The 18,926-nt window shown below is 37.9% G+C and overlaps 1 protein-coding gene across 2 annotated transcripts in view; it reads left to right on the forward strand.

Moving 5' to 3' along the window:
- The window catches only part of rbpjb (recombination signal binding protein for immunoglobulin kappa J region b), an 88,447-nt gene that overhangs the window by 45,183 nt on the left and 24,338 nt on the right, over positions 1 to 18,926 (forward strand). For both annotated transcript variants that reach the window (XM_067437337.1, XM_067437335.1), the window contains exon 3: positions 15,417 to 15,512. In XM_067437337.1, the coding sequence (XP_067293438.1) occupies positions 15,417 to 15,512 (96 nt within the window). The remainder of the gene's footprint in view (positions 1 to 15,416; positions 15,513 to 18,926) is intronic.

An 18,926-nucleotide genomic window follows, 5' to 3' on the forward strand; every position in this document is an offset into this window, starting at 1 on the left:
AATCATTGTAATACGCTGATTTGGTGCTCAAGAAACATTTCTTATCAATGTTAAAAACTATTTTGCTGCTTAATACTTTTGTGGAAACTGTGATGTCTTTTCAGGATTCTTTGATGAATAGAACAGCATTTGTTTGTAATAGAAATATTTTGTAACATTATAAATGTTCTGTAACTATAAGGCTGCGTTTACACTGCAAGTCTTGGTGCACAGATCTGATCTTTTGACCGTATCTACTTTTAAAAACATCTTCTTTGGAAGGGTAGTGTAGATGGCCTCAAAGTAAATACATATGGATGATAAAAACTCTTTGCATCATGACATCTTGGGGCTTTAAGAAAAAGTATCTCGGTAGTAAAAGATGCACATAGCATTGGAAAGTTTGATTTATTTCCACCAATCACTTTTATCTAAAATTAATCTGTTTAAAACACAGATTTGGCAGATTAGCATACTGGTAACTTAAATGTTCATGGAAGTCCATACGGTCTGTTGTACATACTATACTTTATTTATGTATTTATGTATGTATCTTCTTAATGGCACCTGTTAGTGGGTACACTCTCAGAAAAAAAAGGTACGGTGCTGTCACTGGGGCAGTACCCTAAGATACAAAAGTAAAAAGGTACATCTTTGTACCTTACTTAGCCCTAAATGGTACATATTAGTACATTAAAAGGTACATATCAGTACTTTAATAGTGCGTATTAGTACCTTAAAGGTATATAGTAGTACCTTTAAGGTACATATTAGTACCTTTTCAGTTTTGTACCTTAGGGTACCGCCCCAGTGACAGCACTGTACCTTTTTTTCTGACAGTGTAGGATATATTAGGGAGCAAGTGAACATTTTGTCCTCAAAGTTATGTTTTAGAAGCAGGAAAAACGGGCAAGCTGTAGGATTTAAGTGAGTTAGACAAGGGCCAAATTGTGATGGGAAGATGACGATCAGAGAATCTCCAAAACTACAGCTCTTGTGGGGTGTTCCGGGTCTGCAGTGGTCAGTATTTATCAAAGGTGGTCCAAGGAAAAAGCAGTGGTAAACCGGCAACAGGGTCATGGGCGGCCAAGGCTCATTGATGCACGTGTGGAGCGATAGCTGGCCCGTGTTTTCTGATCAAACAGACAAGCTATTGGATTAGTATTTAGTTTAGTAGTTTAGTATTAAGCAGCATATCTGTTTTTTATGGCCCATCTGTTTACATTCATTTTAGATACGACTGGTATCCAATATCTGTTTACATTAAAGGGTACATAACGTACATCGTTTCTGCTTGTGGGTGGGGCTAAAGAGACACACACATGCACAAAATCACGGCATTATCCCTGGATAACTTTTGATTCACTATGCATTCGTGTTGTTTACATTATATCCACATATGCTCAGATTGCCAACAAAACAGACATTTGATGCAGTCTCACACACCGCCTGTGGTTTCGACTTGTGAACTGGGAACAAACAAACACTTGCAGGACAAACAAACTGCATCCACTGTTTCCTTAACTCTGGCTTATTTTAAAAGCAGAACATGGTTATCTTTTTCTCACAACCAAAGACACACTTCTTTAGTGACATTGTTGATTTTGTGGTCTAAAAACAAAATGACAGCGCTGCCAACGGCTTCTGTAACCGGAACGAAGCTCGTTGATGAGCGGGCTCTTGCTCTCATTCTGGTTGATGTGCAAGCGCTCATCCGGTAGAAGTGCCTTACCGTAAAAAAAAAGGAATTCCACCCTTAATGACATCATACAAGGCCATGGAATTCTGAAGGAGTGTATACAACAATTCACCATGACGTCACAACAGTAATAAACGTTCTTCCGGGTGGCAAAAGCTGAAGCGGCGTTCCTATGGCAACGCTAGTAAACTGCTTGGGATTCAGACATGGTTAACATGATTATTGAGGGACTGATTAACTAATTCAGGAGATAGCAATACATGAAATGCCTAACCTTCCTCCAGTAGATGTAGCGCTAGTCTACTACCATAATTTTTAAATGAGCCTCAGCCTACCATTACCATCTAACTAAAAAGGCTATGATCGTTTTCTGTTGCTCCGTCGGGGTCGGATCAGATGGCACAAACGTGAGCTTGTGACGGTCAAAGGACGGTTGTTAGACATTAACTCAAACTAAACTCATGGTGATGATGAAACCACACAACTCAGCCGACAACTATGTTGGCTTTTCCTATTTCTTCCATTGACATTCGATCAGTAGCCTACATGACACTAGAAGTTCGGTCTCTTCCTACTTTTACTTTAGCCTCCTCAACCACAGGTTTTGCTGGATATATTTGCTTTTTTCTGAAGGAAATCGATACAATCCTACACCTTTTGCTGTATATATGACGGCGCAACCCCAAACACAACACGTTTTCGTCATAGTTTCAACTTTAATCAACAACAATGCTCTTAACGATGTAACTGTTTACAGTAGCCGGCTGGATCTTTTTTCAGTTTGTCAGTAGAAGCTGCCCGCATTCTGCCACCCGGAAATATCTTGGTGCCGATTGTTTACAAACATTCTGAAATGCCACAGAAAGACTCCGTCATACGTCCAACTCGTTTATTTTATTTTTAATTTTGGCCATGTTTAGTACTTTAACAGTGTAAATGAATCAGAATGCATGAAATAGCATTAGACCCCCTTTAATTCCTGCCCAAAGTGATTGAAGTGATTGTATATATAGACAGGAAAATAACGGTAATTTTAATTTCTAGATCTAAACTTCTGAAGTGAAATAAATTATATCTATGAGATTTTTTTATTATTATTTATTTTATGAATAAACGAGAGAGAGAGCGAGTGCGTGATTGAGTAGCTCAATAGTGAAGCTTGTTGGTTTAATTAAAGCTAAGTTATGACCTTATTGCTGAAAATATATTGTAACTTTCAGTGAAGCTATATTATTTAGAAAACTCAAAGGGCAGAGGTTGAAAACCGGCTCATGAATGTGAGCGCAATTTCTTTTCTTTATAAAGTTTCCATCGCAATAAAAAAAAGCTGTTCATAAAACAACATACAGAAGTTATTTGTGGCCAAACGTGTCACCCTCACCCTGTGGTTGATTGGAATTCCAAAAGGGAATCAAATATATGTGTAAGATGTAGGGCGGATGTCCAAAATCAGATATTTATCTGTTATAAACCTACATTTAGTATTGGCTCAGATTTGATGTGAGAGAACTGATCTCGTGTGGATTTTTGTGTTTACACATGTGCAACAAATTCCAATCTGTGTCAGATGCTGATTGTGTGTGTGTGTGTGTGTGTGTGTGTGTGTGTGTGTGTGTGTGTGTGTGTGTGTGTGTGCGTGTGTGTGTGTGTGTGCGTGCGTGCGTGCGTGTGTGCGTGCGTGTGTGCGTGCGTGCGTGCGTGCGTGTGTGTGCGTGTGCGTGTGTGTGTGTGTAAAAGCAGCCTACATGACTGACTGACCATAACCTTTTATGGTACAAACCATATAGTTACAATGGATTATGCACAATAGGAACATGGCTCACTGCAGGTGGTTTGAAGTCTGGCAGTAATTGTTGAAAATGTATTGTTAAAGGTGATGAATTTGTCATAAAATTGGTGCTTTGGTGGCTGAGGTGGTTGTAGAAAAGGAGTGAATTTAAAGAGTTTTACAATCTTTAGAAGTTAATGTTAGCCTATACAATATTGGCACATTAAAACACTCTCTAATAGTTGCATCCTAAATTTTTGCCTTAAAGGTGTCATGAACTGGCTTTTTTTCCTTTTTTATACTGTTGTCTGAGGTCAACTAATGACGTTTGTTAGGTTTTGACATTCAAAAACATCATAACTAATAAGTAATAGGCTATTTTTTACCCTGGTTTTGAGGCTGTCTCCTGAACGCTGGGTTTTGATGGGCGTGACGCACTGGAGACTTGGAAGTAAACGCCCATGGCAAGGATTGAATAAGATTTGCATATTTAATGAACTTCAGCTCTGCTGTTATATATCTGTGCCCCTGTCAGTTCACATAAGGGAGGGATTATTTTGAAAATGGTAACTGCAAAGATTCACTCGACCACAGGCCTCCTAACCGTCTTTATCAAGCAAACACAATGATTTATTTTTCATCCACCCGCGATTGATTGGAATATTATTTCTGTATTACGTGACCCACAGAATCGGTCAAAATAAGCGTCCACACACCCACTTGCGCAACCAGATCAAGAAAGAATTTCTGCCGACGAGCGTAGCCTCTGGACTACTATTCCTACATATAAAAAAGTCGTTTTACTCACATAAGTTTGTTGCACCATTCCTGTTGGATCCAGTATAGAAGGCACAACATTGGGTCTGCAAATCCAGCACTTGATCCTTGTTTACAAATGATTCCACAGTGAAATGAAGCGAACACGCGTGAGCTGGAACTTCATTAAAAAGTATTACACATTCATAAAGCCCCGTTTCCACCAAAATGACCCGGAACAATTTGTACCAGGAACTTTTTTACAGGAACTTTTCTCCCTCCCAGACCTGCAACTGTCTGCGCTTCGACCGCGATCTAAAGTTCCGAGAAGATTAGGCAAATTAGTCCGGTGATGTAGGACTGCGCGCGACTGTTCCTCCAAGTCACTGAAGGACAGTAATCATTTTTGTGTGTACCGATTGAAAGATTCAGTGGACTATTTACATGAGACGTTATCTAAACCGATCTGGTGTTTACATGTGACGACTTTCAATCGCAATCATTTTGTGACATGCAGTTTGTCTGCCGCATCAAAAATGTCAACGCCGTTTTCTCCAGCAGCTGGAATGTGTTAACTGTAGCCATAGCAACTCTTAACGGCGACCAGGAATAATACAGTATTATTTATAGCTATTTATTTGGTGTAAAGTGTAATAATCATCTCAGAAAAAAAATAAAATTCTTCTGTCAGGCGCAGTTGAAGTAAAAACTGCCTGGGGCAATAACTGGATTAGACGTTCTGTAGCGGTGTGTTTCGTTGCGCGATGATGTAAGGATGAAGCATGCGATCGTTTTCTGGCCCTGGTGTCTATAAAAGCTTTTCTTTGACTAACAAGGAAGTCTTCAGCTCTGAAACTTACAGGACAATCTTATTACCATGACATTTTATATATCAAAAGCTGAAGGGAAAGTTTCTCAATTCATCAGCCCTTTAAAAGAATTGTCACCTTAAAGCTACACTGTGGGATATTTTCCCCCATCTAGCGGTGAAAAGGTATATGACCATCCAATGAATATTAGTTTCTGTTCCTCTCAATTCTGATTTCGTTTTAACTCTTACGGTGGCTGATTTAGTCCAAGATTAACATTGCAATCCCCCTCTTCACATTCGACACGGTGCCATCGAGTGCTAAAACGCGAAAGGCGAAGCTTGAATTTATGAGTATGTCCCTCTTTGACTAATGTACTTCAAAGATGGAGGGGCAACATGGCGCAAGGCATTCGAACCTCTCATCTGTATGTATTTTCAGTGGCATATTATAAACTTACTAGAATATTTTATTACTTGAAAGAAGTAAATATACATTAATGAGCACATATATTTTTGAAAGAACTAAGTGTTTTTAGCTAAGAATAAACTAAAAAAGTTACACAGTGTAGCTTTAAATGCTTAGTTCACTCAAAAATGAAAATTAGCCCATGATTTACTCGCCCTCTAGCATCAGATGAATACGATTATAATTAAAAATGTCCTGGTTCTTCCAGGCTTTATAATGGCAGTGTCTGTTGCTCTGTTTTTGAAGTGCATCTATATCCATCATAAATGTATTCCACACGGCTATGTGTGTACAGCTTCCGGTTAATCACCTATAGACTTGAATAAAAAAGTGTAGCACTCCGCCTCTCGCAGTTCAAAATGCTTATGCTACATCTTATGAGATTGCACACCAGAATACGGAAGGCGATTTGCCGGAAGCTAGATAATTTACTTTATAAAGTTTTAAATATGGATATTTTTCTTACACAAACACATCAATTCGCTTCAGAAGGCCTTTATTAATCACCCGGAGCCATGTGGAGCACTTTTATGATGGATAGGTGCACTAGGAACAGAGCAACAGTCTCTGCCATTATAAATCTGGGAAGGACATTGGTAATATTTTATTTGTCTGAAAGAAGAATGTCATATAAACCTAGGATGACTTGAGGGTGACTAAATCATGGGGTTATTTTCATTTTTGGGTGAACGAACCCAAACTATTAATACTTAAAAAATATTTAATATTAAAAAATGTATACAATCTCACTGGTCAACCTCACCAGAATCAGTTTGTTGAGTAACTGACAATGTTGAACCAACTTTCAAGAAACAAATGGCATTGTTTTTTAGCTGAGAGCTGTTCTGTCAATTCTTTGATTGCAATGCTAACAGAAGTGTTATGGTTTTCCCTGCATCCCTGTTAATGACGAGGGCCATCAATAAACTCTCTTCTGAGATGCTTTGTAAACACTGCATGTGTTTGAATTGTTAGGTTGCCGGATATCAAAGCTGAACCCTTGTTGATGTGAAAACACTTGAGCATTGGAAGAAAATGCCGAAAGTCTCTGAATGTTCTTGCTTTACTGCCTGTAATCACGAATCAGACGATCAGCTGATTTCATGTGCTTGTCTTTGCGCTGTTGAGGGAATTAGCATTTGCAACCAGCATTTGGGGAAACGGGTACATTTTATCCAGGGATAGGGGAGGATTTTGCTCAGTAAAGATTTCGATCTTGCGTTTCTGAAGTGCACAATCCAAATCCATGTCAGAGATGGTCAGTGAGTCTTCCTTTTCTGAACACACACACACACACACACACACACACACACACACACACACACACACACACACACACACACACACACACACACACACACACACACACACACACACACACACACACACACACACACACACACACACACACACACAGCAGGTTATTAGAAGTATCAAAGGTATCAAATGACATGGGCCTGAGGAAGATGACATCACCAGATCTACAGGAATTCACTGAATGTGTGTGTCCTGTGAGGCTGGGAGGTTTAGCACAGTTCAATATTCACTCAGTTCACTGAAATACAAGATATTAGATAAAACTGTATGCAACCGGTCAGATATTTTTCTTCAGTGTTCTTTTGTGATAGTAAAATCATTTAGCCTAAAGGAAAATACAAATTTGACAGTGTACACTTAGACCCAGGTCTAAAACTACTTTTGACCAAAATGGTTGCTTTTATAAAATGTGTTAGAATAGCAACAGACAGAAATCAATAGTAATATAAATACATAAATAATTAGATTTTTTATGCATTTTTATATTAAAGGGGGGGTGAAATGCTGTTTCATGCATACTGAGCTTTTTACACTGTTAAAGACTTGGATTCCATCCTAAACATAGACAAAGTTTCAAAAACTAATGTTGGACGTTTGATGGAGTATTTCTGTGTCAAAAATACTCCTTCCAGTTTCTCACAAGTTTCGGAGAGTTTTTTTCAAATATGGGTCGGCTTGACGTGAACAGAGCGGAAGGTCCTTGTATGGGCCGTACGGGCTCTTCTCCTGGAAGGGTGCGTGCGCGCGTGACTAGAGCGAGAGAGGAAATGCACGCCCATAAACACTTTCTCAGGTGCAGATCCAGTCGTCGTTATAGGTCGCGCCGCGCTCCACTTTATTCCTATGGGTGACATCAAGCGACTTCAATGCTTCAGCACAGCATTCCGGGAAGGCAGCGCTGCATTCTAACCGATTTAAACGCAGAAATGACGGGAAGCGTCAAAACATCGCTTCAGTCTCGTCTCAAAGTGGATTTCCACGGTCACTGCTGTCACAGGACTTCACCAAAACATACCAAAGAAGTGTGTTTTTGACGGAGCGTTCCCAGCGATAAAGGTTCACGGTCAGTGAGTAAAACTGCTTCAAATGTCTATGCTGTTGGCTATCGTCGAGTGAGTAAACATCAGTAAACGACACGATCGCGTGCTTCGTCATTCAAATGCGCTAACGGTTACTCCATTGTTGTTCTCTGTATAACGTTACACTAGTCTGACGTGCAAAACCGTTTTGCTTGCTACTGCTAAGGTTTAGTCGCATACAACAGTCCATAAACCGAATCATGTCCTCATACACTGCGAGTAAACACACAGAAATGTTGGCAGGCCACTAAATACAGTACATACCACAGAGACGGACGTCCTGCTGTTGCCGTTTCTCCTGTTCAATTTATTTCAGCCTCCAAATGATTCTGGATCATATCTGTATTAGCTGAGAATCGATAGCCAGGGGTTTCTCCACGCTTGAGGACGTCACCGCTTTGTTCGCTCGTCATTCTTTAGCTCCGCCCACACGATACGCCTCTAGGCGCTCGTTTTTTTCCGGAAAGACTCGGTACAGCCTATATTTCTTTTATAAATATAATAAAACTAAAGACTTTTCGGAGATATGAAGGATGCAATACTACTCTATAGGTACTCAAGATTGACATGAGATTGACTGAAACTGAGTGTTTCATCCCCCTTTAAGTCCTTTTTGGGGCCATTCATACCAAAAAAAACCCTGTATTGTATAAAGTGCTATAAATAAATGTGACTGACAACAATACAAAAATGAGGGTAACTATTGGTATGGCAAATGCAAGTGGCGAGATATGATTTTTTTTCCATTCCACTACTCTGCGTCTTGCATTTTTTAAATTTTGAATAGGGAGAGAGGGGGGATGGATTGACCTTGGGTTGCTCAAAATGTTAGAGCACTGTCCAATGTGTCTTACGTTTTTAAATGGAAAAAAAGATGTAGGGTAGTGGAATGAAAAAAAAAAAAAAAACACAATCCCTAGATCTGAAATCAAATACTCTTCTATAAAGTATGTGGAAAAACAGTATGCCAATAGAATAGTATTAACAAAACAGGCGAAAAGCACCCAGATGACCTACTACTTTTGCAGAGATTCTGGAGTGCTCATTCAGTGTACTTTACTCTCCCATGAAGCCACAGGGTAGATTTAGGCTGCCTTCACATGTTAGCAGAATTATCATCAATTTAAGTTTTCTATTTGGATATTTTACATGAACGCCATTGTAAAAAATAAATGTGTTTACTGCTGGGATACTGAGATCATTTTGATGACTGAGTTTTCAGGTTGGGCATGCCATAAACTTTAAACATGGCAGGACGGAGAATGATTGTACTATGTCTGGTAGTCTTTATTAGTTTTTTCTAAAACGGCTACATTGCCTGGTCTTGTTGAGTTAAAGTGCATATTTACATATATGAATAACCATTTAAATTATATTGTATGTTTCATACACGTAAATAGCATGTATTTGACCGAAAATCCAGAATCATCAGCAAGCTGACTAGCTCAGTGACGCTACATCTTATTCAGAATTTAGTATCTTCGGTACATTTTGGCTTTAATAGGTCCCCCAAAATTAAGCAAGAATGAACCTGGTGAGTACTACTTACTCAGCATGTGATTTTGGATGCACCCAAGGTCTAGAGACATGTTTCTCAAAAGTTGAGCTTTTTTAACTTTAGCGCTCCGTTTTTTTAGAACCCTGCATCATTTGAAATACGTGAGATGCATGTTTACATAGAAAAGCAATGTAAAAGCAGAGTGGCGGACTGCAAAAACACTTTTTGTGTGACTGTCAACATAGCAGCTTGGCACATTTGATATGTGATATGTAGTGTACATCTTCAAATGTGGCTCATCCAATCAGAAATGAAGGCCCATTCACACCAAGAGCAATATCTATAAAGATAACTATATTAACGTCCACACCAGCAGACGATATCATTCTGTTTATTCTAAGCGTGTGCTTGTCTGTCTGTTACAGCAGGGTGGATTCTGATTGGCTTTAATTATTATTATTATTATTATTTATCAAAATCGGCTGGATAAAATTATTCCAATTATGTTTTTTCTCTGTGCCTTTAAATCTGTGGTGTGTGATCTCTGCTATTCTTTAATATTGAGAATGATTTTTAGAACTGTATATTTATCTTTATAGTTATCGTCCTTGGTGTGATCGGGCCTTTAGGGTTGGAATTATTTGTTTTGTATTAAATATCAAATATGTTCTGATTGGTTCTGGAATGGTTTTACTATTTAAAGGTGCATTCAGTAGTTCTTTAGCTTGTGTAAGCATCGCTGTTCTTAGTGAACTTTAAATACAAATACCACAATACTGTTAGTTGCTTACACTGAGTTTCGGAGTGTGGTCTACAAAATAATTAATTCCCTTACCATCCAACAAAAATAGAATAAACTTGGGCAACTTGGGCATCACTACATCACTAGGGTTTTCTTCACCATTAAATCTTTCCACCTTAACTCTTCATCTCGTCTTTTATGAGAAAGCCCAACCAAAGATGAGTTTTTACAGCTTTCCGTGTTTTCACTGTTAAAAGATAGGGGGCGTTATTACACATTCTGAACGAGTATTGAATCTCCTGATTAAAACACAGGCGAAGAAGATTTCGAAACAAGCAAAAGCATTTGTAATCCTATAAATATGAAAAACACCATGATTGCCTACATTAAACAGCATATAAATCAAAACAGCCTAATGTTTCTGAATGAAATGCCATTGTCAAATCAGGATGAGGTATAGGATTGTGCAAGCAGTAGGGGTGTTGATGGACTCGATCTACTCCATCATACCCACATTCAAGTGTTGATTTAAAAAAAAACGGATGAAGCTAGAATAAAAAATTTTTGGGGCTGAAAAGCAGAGGGTCTGTTCTTTATTGCATGTTCAGATATTTATTTAACAACGTATTCTAGGGGACATGATTAAAAAAAAAAGATTATAAACACAGGCTGGCCTACTAAAAAACAAAACAAAACTGGCGGTGATTTTTTTTAAAAGTATGCTGTACTGATTATGCTCGTTTTGTTTTGTTTTTTTGTCTTTGTTGGTTAATTCAAAACTCCATGTTGGTCCTTTATCTTCAGACCTTTTCCACTTTAGTTGTACAGGCACTGATTCTATTTTTTGGTCTTTGCATCGCCAAACTTCACTATGCTAAAAGCATTTCTACAGAGGCAGCCAATGAGTTTGACGATTCTCTTTGACATACATTTACGACACTGCAGGTCCCATCATATCGACATGACAAAACATAATACTTTTATATAAAACTTTTATGAATATAATATTATATATGTGTACATCATTCAAATGACTCCTCACAAAACAACATACATCTTAATATGTAATGCTTTTTAAATGGGCACCAAACAGTGCACCTTTAATATAAAGCAGATAGTTGAATTTCTGCTGGCACAACTGCGCTGATTGTGTGGCATCGCATAGCATTCTGTCCTCAATGTGGGGAGACGGATTTGCTGGTGGAAACTTGATTAGGCTAGACTTGTATTTTAAACGTTAGTTCTCCTGTTAGTCTTGGGGCACGATTTTAGCGAGTCTGTCTCTCATCTTGCAGGAGGAGGATTGTTGTCAGAGCACAACCCTTTCACCTCTCTTCCCTCTCACACTTCCCCTCCCACCCTCATGTCGCAGGGCCCCCTTGCTTTCCATAACAAAAGCCTGTCTAACTTGAGCGTGTGTGAGACGTTTGCATGGCAAAGGGAAGCTGCTTGTGTGTGTGTGTGTGTGTGTGTGTGTGTGTGTGTGTGTGTGTGTGTGTGTGTGTGTGTGTGTGTGTGTGTGTGTGTGTGTGTAAGCTGCCCCCCACAATTACCCCATCTCCTTGTCCCTCTGAGCATTTTGACGTGTCAGGTGTCACTGACATCTGTGCAAATGAGCCGTTTTTGTGTGTGTGTGTGCGTGTGTGTATATGTACGTGAGTGTTTTTTATCCAACACTTGCGATCTGTCACGGTCTGTTCTTCCTGCAGAATATTTCTGCTTGGGATTCTGTTCAAAGCACGTATGTTATTAAAGTAACAACCTTGAAGTAATGTTTTTTTAATGTTTCCTTGAAACGCATCACACTTGCAGAGTGTCCACATTTAGCGAGCTAATTTAAGTTTGCACATGCTGGGATGTTTTTCATTAGTTAACTGAGGTAATTGTGAACACTGACACGAAATCGGAATTCTTCGATTATGAGCTAAGAGGTTTTGTGCCGTTTGACTTGTACACACACACATTGTTGTCCTTTTGCCCTTTTTCTTACCCCCCCCATCCCCCCTTCCCCTTCTTTTTATTTTAAAGACCCCCAGCTGGAAAGCTGAGGTTTTTGGCCACAGTGTTTGTATGCTTTCTGCAAGCAACACATAGTTGCACTCACCAGAGAATTGGCTAATCAAACTTGGGCCTGTGTTTCTAGTCAAGCTCTGGAGACTTGGGTTTTGAAGCGCATACAGGCCTTCAGAATGCTTTCTCTTTAAAGAAAAACACACACACACACACACACACACACACACACACACACACACACACACACACACACACACACACACATGTTTGTTTTTGTGAATTGTGGGGACATTCCATAGGCGTAATGGGTTTTATACTGTACAAACCGTATTTTCTATCCCCTTACACTGCCCCTGCCCCTAAACCTACCCATCACAGGAAACATTCTGCATTTTTACTTTTTCAAAAAAACTCATCCTGTATGATTTATAAGCATTTTGAAAAGTGGGGACATGGGGTAATGTCCTGATATGTCACCATTTTCTGTAATACCTATGTCATACACATGTTATTATACACATTTTTGTCCTGATATGTCACAAAACACACACACACACACACACACACACACACACACACACACACACACACACACACACACACACACACACACACACACACACACACACACACACACGCTTTCACCAGAGCTATCTAAAATTGCCATTCTAAAGCAGATTTATTGGACTGCAACACAAGGACATGTTTTAAAAACTGTTAACTATGGCATTGGACAAGTGAAAAGTTTTTATGAAAATACTTAACAAAACTCTTTTCAGTAATGGGTTTTTGCTTTATTTGTGATAATGTTATATCAAAGTCCTTTTAAGTCAAGTCAGGATACTTGGCAGCCAGAATCAGGCAGCTTGTCATGCAAGTACATTAAATGGGAAAAGACCAAAGTCTGTTTGTCCAAATAACATTTCATTAACATACTTCAATTCAAGATTAAAATCTGACCTTAATGGTTTGATGTAGGCTACCTTGCTGCTTAAACTCAAATCGCGCTGTTCCAGCTAATGCGTACAAGTGCGCATATAGCATATGTTCGCAAAATCCCATTTTATTGCCCTGTGTTAGTTGCATTATCCCAAATGTTTACAACAATATTTAAAGGTTCAGTGTGTACATTTAGTGCCATCTAGCAGTGAGGTTTGCAACCATCCACTGTTCACCTCTCCCTTTTCGAAGCACTGTAGAAACATGGCGGTGCAAAATGGTGACTTCACTTAAGGGGACCTGCAGTGTATGTAGATAGAAATGGCCCTAGTCCTAACCCTATTTTTTAAGGTAATAAAAACATAGCGATTCATTATGCAATGTTTTTATACTAAGGGATGGGCATTTTTTCCAAAATATTCTATTTAAATAGTTGGGCTCATGAAAAAATAATATTTGTTTATTTAAATTACGTTATTTTGAGAAAACTAGAAATTTTTATTATTATTTTTTCATCAAGTTTTTGCACGATTTAGCAAATCGAGGGAACTAAATAGTACATTGTGCGCATGTTTTTTTTTTGTGCATGTCATGTAGGTGGCTCCGTAGTTTTCTGTTCTTAAACCCTGATGAAATTTAAAGGAGGCATATGTCTCTCGATCATTTTGCTATCATAATTAATCTCGCTCTTACTCAGTAGAAGTACCGCTGTGCTTATGAATGCAGTGATGGACAGCTGTCATTCGCCTGGTGTTTGGAATTCATTTCATTTCAACTCAGTTTTCTTAATTCATTTTATCAAAAGCAACTGCCACCCAGTAGATTTTGTTATAACTGCGAGTTTTAGAGGGATTTATCATGGATTCAATGCATTTACGAGAGCAAAGCAACATAGTAAAATTCGAATAGAATTTGTATTTTTTGAATATTAATTACAGATAGAACTATTCGTGCATACCGCTACTGAAAACATAGTTTTGTATATCATATTGCATTTCTGTCAATAGATCCTCATAAATATTACACATGATTGCACTTTAAATCCAGAGAAATCAGCTATTTTAACCAGTGTTATTGACCGTGTCCATGCGTCGCCTGTCAATGACATCATATCCATGCTACCTTTGATTTCCGTAGAAACTATGGAAACACCAATGACGCTTTAATATAGCATGTATTTTATTAGACAGGCGAGCTGTTTGGATATACATTCATCAACAGAAACCTGTTATACAGTGCAACATGGTTAGTCTTATCGTTTGAATCGCTTGTTTTCTTCATTCACCCCTATGTAACGTTTTTACAATGCCTCAGAGACAACACTATTTTGTCAAGTGGCTAGCAAAGCATAAAAAGCATAAAAAATAACCTTGCAAAAATTATATACGATCCGCTTAATCCTGGCCAAATCACAAAGATGCCGATTCGCACGGGAGTAATACTAATATTATCACAGGACTTCGGTGTTCGGCGTAATATGGTAGGTCATATGTGGGGGAATTTTTACTTTACAAATTACAGACATGGCCGATTCGCACAGGATTAAGATCACAGACATTCTCTGCAATTATTATAAATCATCAGAGGTCCCCAAATAATACTAGTCCCGTGCAAATAGGGCTTTTAATGTATTTAGTATGGTTGTTTTAACCATGGGTAAGGGTTGGGGTGCTGCGTTACTCCACATAAGCAACAAAAAGTGCAGAAACGGCCGACTGCAGCATAAGCATATAATAAAAGCTCCGAAACCGGTGTTTCACGCAGGTCTCTCTCATTATCATTATTCCCAAGGGCTCTCTGCGCGTCCTGCTTTATACCAACGTAATGTTAATAAAACTTTAATACATTTGCTTATTTATGAGCATGGTTTCTTCCATCAGCTGTGGTGGCGAAGAGTCAAGACTGCTTCCATGATTCCACGCTCATTTACAGCGACCTCTAGTAGCGAAACTTACATAATGTGCCTTTATTTGAAAGGCAGGACTTTCATTCCTACAGCCGCCGTATTGAGGGTTACGATTCCCCCAGTCATACATTTATGTGTGGACTGTTTCTGGTTATACCGCTTTAGTTCTAGTGGAAGTCTTTTGGTGAAATAGATGTGCATAAGTAATCAATTTAAGTTCTCCACCAACCAACTAGTTGAGTTTTAAAACTATTCAAACCCTTCAAATTGATTTTCAAAGTTGTAACATTTGTAGAGAAAAAGAAAATGCAGGATTTTGTGTGTGTTGTTACATTTTAACGACCGTATTAAGTTTACCTCAGATCAATTACGTTGTTTTTGTGTGTGTTCGCAAGCAAGTTCGCATTGCTCACAAATATTTTCTGTCTTATATGTGATTTCAGAGAAGCCATGCGGAATTACCTGAAGGAACGAGGAGACCAAACTGTGCTCATCCTACACGCTAAAGTTGCACAGAAATCATACGGCAATGAAAAAAGGTAAATGACCACTGCGATTCTTATTGAATTCATGAGATGATATTTAAAATGATTTTTGACCATTTAGCAATGTAAACATTTACCAATGTATATACAGAACATTTGCATTTTGTTTAATTTTTATCTTTATCTTTGGTAGTGGCAATGTGTCTCACTTTTTTAGCATTATTAATTTTCAGACACATTAAAAATAGTTCCACTTTGAACTCCTGTTCCATCCTACAATCGCCATCTGTTTTTGAGCACAAAGCGTGTCCCATGTGAAACCCCTCATGGTGTCCATCTCTTCCCTAAGGTAGGGAAATGAGGTTTTTAGGGAAGAATGGAGTAAGATGAAGAGGTTAAAGGAGAAGAAGAAGAGAAGAAAATAACATTTAAGAAGAAAAAAGGAGTGAGAGAGAAGCTGATAAGAAAAGAAACCAAATAATGACAGGAAAGAGAAAAGGAATGATTTAGGAGGTGAGGTGATATGAGACAGGGAAGTGAAGGAGAGAAGGTCAGCGGAAAGAGAGACAAGATGATAACTGTAGAGAAACACGGTGTCTGGGGAACTGATGTCGCGGTTACAGCTCGCTCGGCCTCATTTGGCAGAGAGACAGCACTGTTATTCGTGAACAGCACAGCCAAAACCTGGACAACTGTCAAGAGCGACAGGATGCCAGATGAGAACAAAAGTATGCACTTCATGAAATCATATACATGTGTTCTGTAATCAGAGCTGGTTTATGACTAGGAAGTGTATCATTTAGCTTCAATTGAAAATGAATGTGAAGCACTTGACTTGTTGCGTTAGTTCTGCTTCTTTGTGTGTCCTTGTTACCCCGTTGACTTTTAAAAAAGCTAATGGTTACTATTACTGTTGCTCATGTTTGAACATTTCATATTTGATTTTGTTTTATTTTTATAATCTACATCCATGAACGATTGCTCAAATCATGTGGCTTATTGACTAAAGGTGTGCTGTTCTTTTTAGAAGTAACATTCTGATTTACGATTTTTGCATAGCAGATAAAAATCCCAACAACCACTGATAACGCTAGCAACTGCATAGTAAAACCACTTAGTACACCATAGCAACATCCTGGAAAGCACCCTCAACACCCTAGCAACTACGTGACAACTCCCTGGCAATTGCAAACCCTAACATCCACCCAAAACATCCTCGGGTCACTGTATGTTCCAGGGTAAATTTATTTTGTTTATCCTGGAACAATATTCCTCTCCAAAAACATAGTCCTAACCAATGTTGAGGAAAGTAATGCCTTACAATATTCTGTTACTCCTTAAAAAAGTAGCCAATTACGTTACCTAGTTTTTATGCTAAATAATGCATTACTTTATTTTTTATTTTTTTGTTACTTTTTCTTTGGGGTGTGCATGTTTTTTTCTTAAAAGTTTTTTTTTTTTTTTTTTTGGGCAAAAAAAGAAGCTTTTTTTCTGCAGATGTAAAGGCACTTTCACACCAAAAAAAAAAAAAAATACATTTAATAAGCCTCAGGCTGAAGGAATGTCAATTCACACCTGTACAGTAGAGGGCACAGCTAATATTTCAGCTTGTTAGTTCAACAATTACTTCAGCAATAAAAACAATTAAAAAATCAAACTCAAATGTGATAACACTTAAACACATACCTCGGGTCTTTAGCGACCTGGGATGTCATTCACAACCCTCCTCCACATTCATTTTTTAAACTTCTTAGTATTCCTCAATCAATTCATTATAAACAATATAACAAGAAAAAATATATATATAAGAGTGCCAGTTTTTTCATTAAAACTATTTTTTTCTAAATTATATATATATATATATATATATATATATATATATATATATATATATATATATATATATATATATATATATATATATATATATATATATATATATATATATATAGTAAGAGTGTATGTATATTTTTTTCTGCACTACAATAATTTAATCTTTAATGATGGAATAAGTGCAATTCACATTTGTCTACACAATGATGAAGTGACGTTTCACTCATACTTAATGCAGACAGAAAATAATATTAAGTATAATCAGTAAAACTTGAAATGGCTCATTGATTTACTGCAAAGGAATACTGAACGCAATCAGATATTAGTGTCACTGTCACTTGATGGTGGATCTGGCGAAGAAGCTGTCAGCAATCAAAATATTGATTTTGAAGATGTTGAAAATGAGTTTTGAGGATATGCTTGAGATGGAGAATATGAGCCAGATGCTGAATGTACTGGGAAATGAGCTCTGATGAGGACAGTGATGAGGGTATAAAACATCTGCTCAAACTGAACCCTTCCCAGCTCCAAAAGGTAACAAAATAGGCTTTATTTGAATTTTTCTGTAATTGTCACTCTAATATTAGGAGAGTTTTATATTATCGCTGCAGGTAGAGATCCATCCATGTTAGATATAGATTATATGTAAGAATGATTGGTGAAACAGTCAGGGTTAATCTGAAAGGCATTGTTTAATAAAGTAAAATACATCAAGTATATTTGTGTTCTTTAACATTTTTATTTATTGCAGGTTCTGCTTTTATTCATTTTGAGCAATACTGAATCTTGTGCAAGTGAGATGAGTAAATGTATGCTCGCATTCAGTCTAGAACTACAATGACCCGTGTTGCCACAACACCTCTGCAGCTCACTCACGATTTCTCTCAACATGAGAACGGAAAACAAAGTCACTTTTTTTGTATATAAGAAGTAACTTTTTGATGTCAAGTTAATGTTAAAATAGTGTTACTTTACAGGTGATTTAAAAAAAGTAATCTGATTACGCAACTCACTTGACTTATTAATGCATTACCCCCAACACTGGTCCTAACCTCTATCCCTACCTCTAAACCTACCCCTACCCATAACTTATCTCTAAAATCAAAGGGAATAAGACTAATAACACTAATGTAGAAGCGCTTAACTCTGGTTGTAAGCCTAAACTTGGCATTGACTGTAACTTGTCCATTAAATCTGATTGGTGAATTGGGATTTTGTTTCTAGGATCAACAAAGATGTTGATCCATGAACACGTTAGCCTAGCATTTCGGTGTCCTTCAGAAAATGTCAAACTTAAGTTGTCTTTATAGCTGTACGTAGTAAACTCAAAGTTTTATATGGTGGTAAATCATGAATGTTATATAGATTAAACCAACACATAGTTGTTGATGCCTTGCCAAACTCAGAAGTCTAGTGGTCCTGACTACGACATGAGTTTTGACTTTCACTATTAGGATGTGAAAGTAGACTTCAGACATGTCTTTTCCTTTTTCATTTCAAATAGACCGATATAGAAAATGCAAAACAGTACCAAAAAACGAGGCTGTCATATATGGGTGAAACATGATTGGGGTTGGGTCTGTCCCCTAACTCATATCTACAGCATCTTTCAGTCTGACTAGATGTGGAACCTCT

This window comes from Pseudorasbora parva, chromosome 1 (assembly GCF_024679245.1).
Source record: "Pseudorasbora parva isolate DD20220531a chromosome 1, ASM2467924v1, whole genome shotgun sequence".
Lineage (NCBI taxonomy): Eukaryota > Metazoa > Chordata > Actinopteri > Cypriniformes > Gobionidae > Pseudorasbora > Pseudorasbora parva.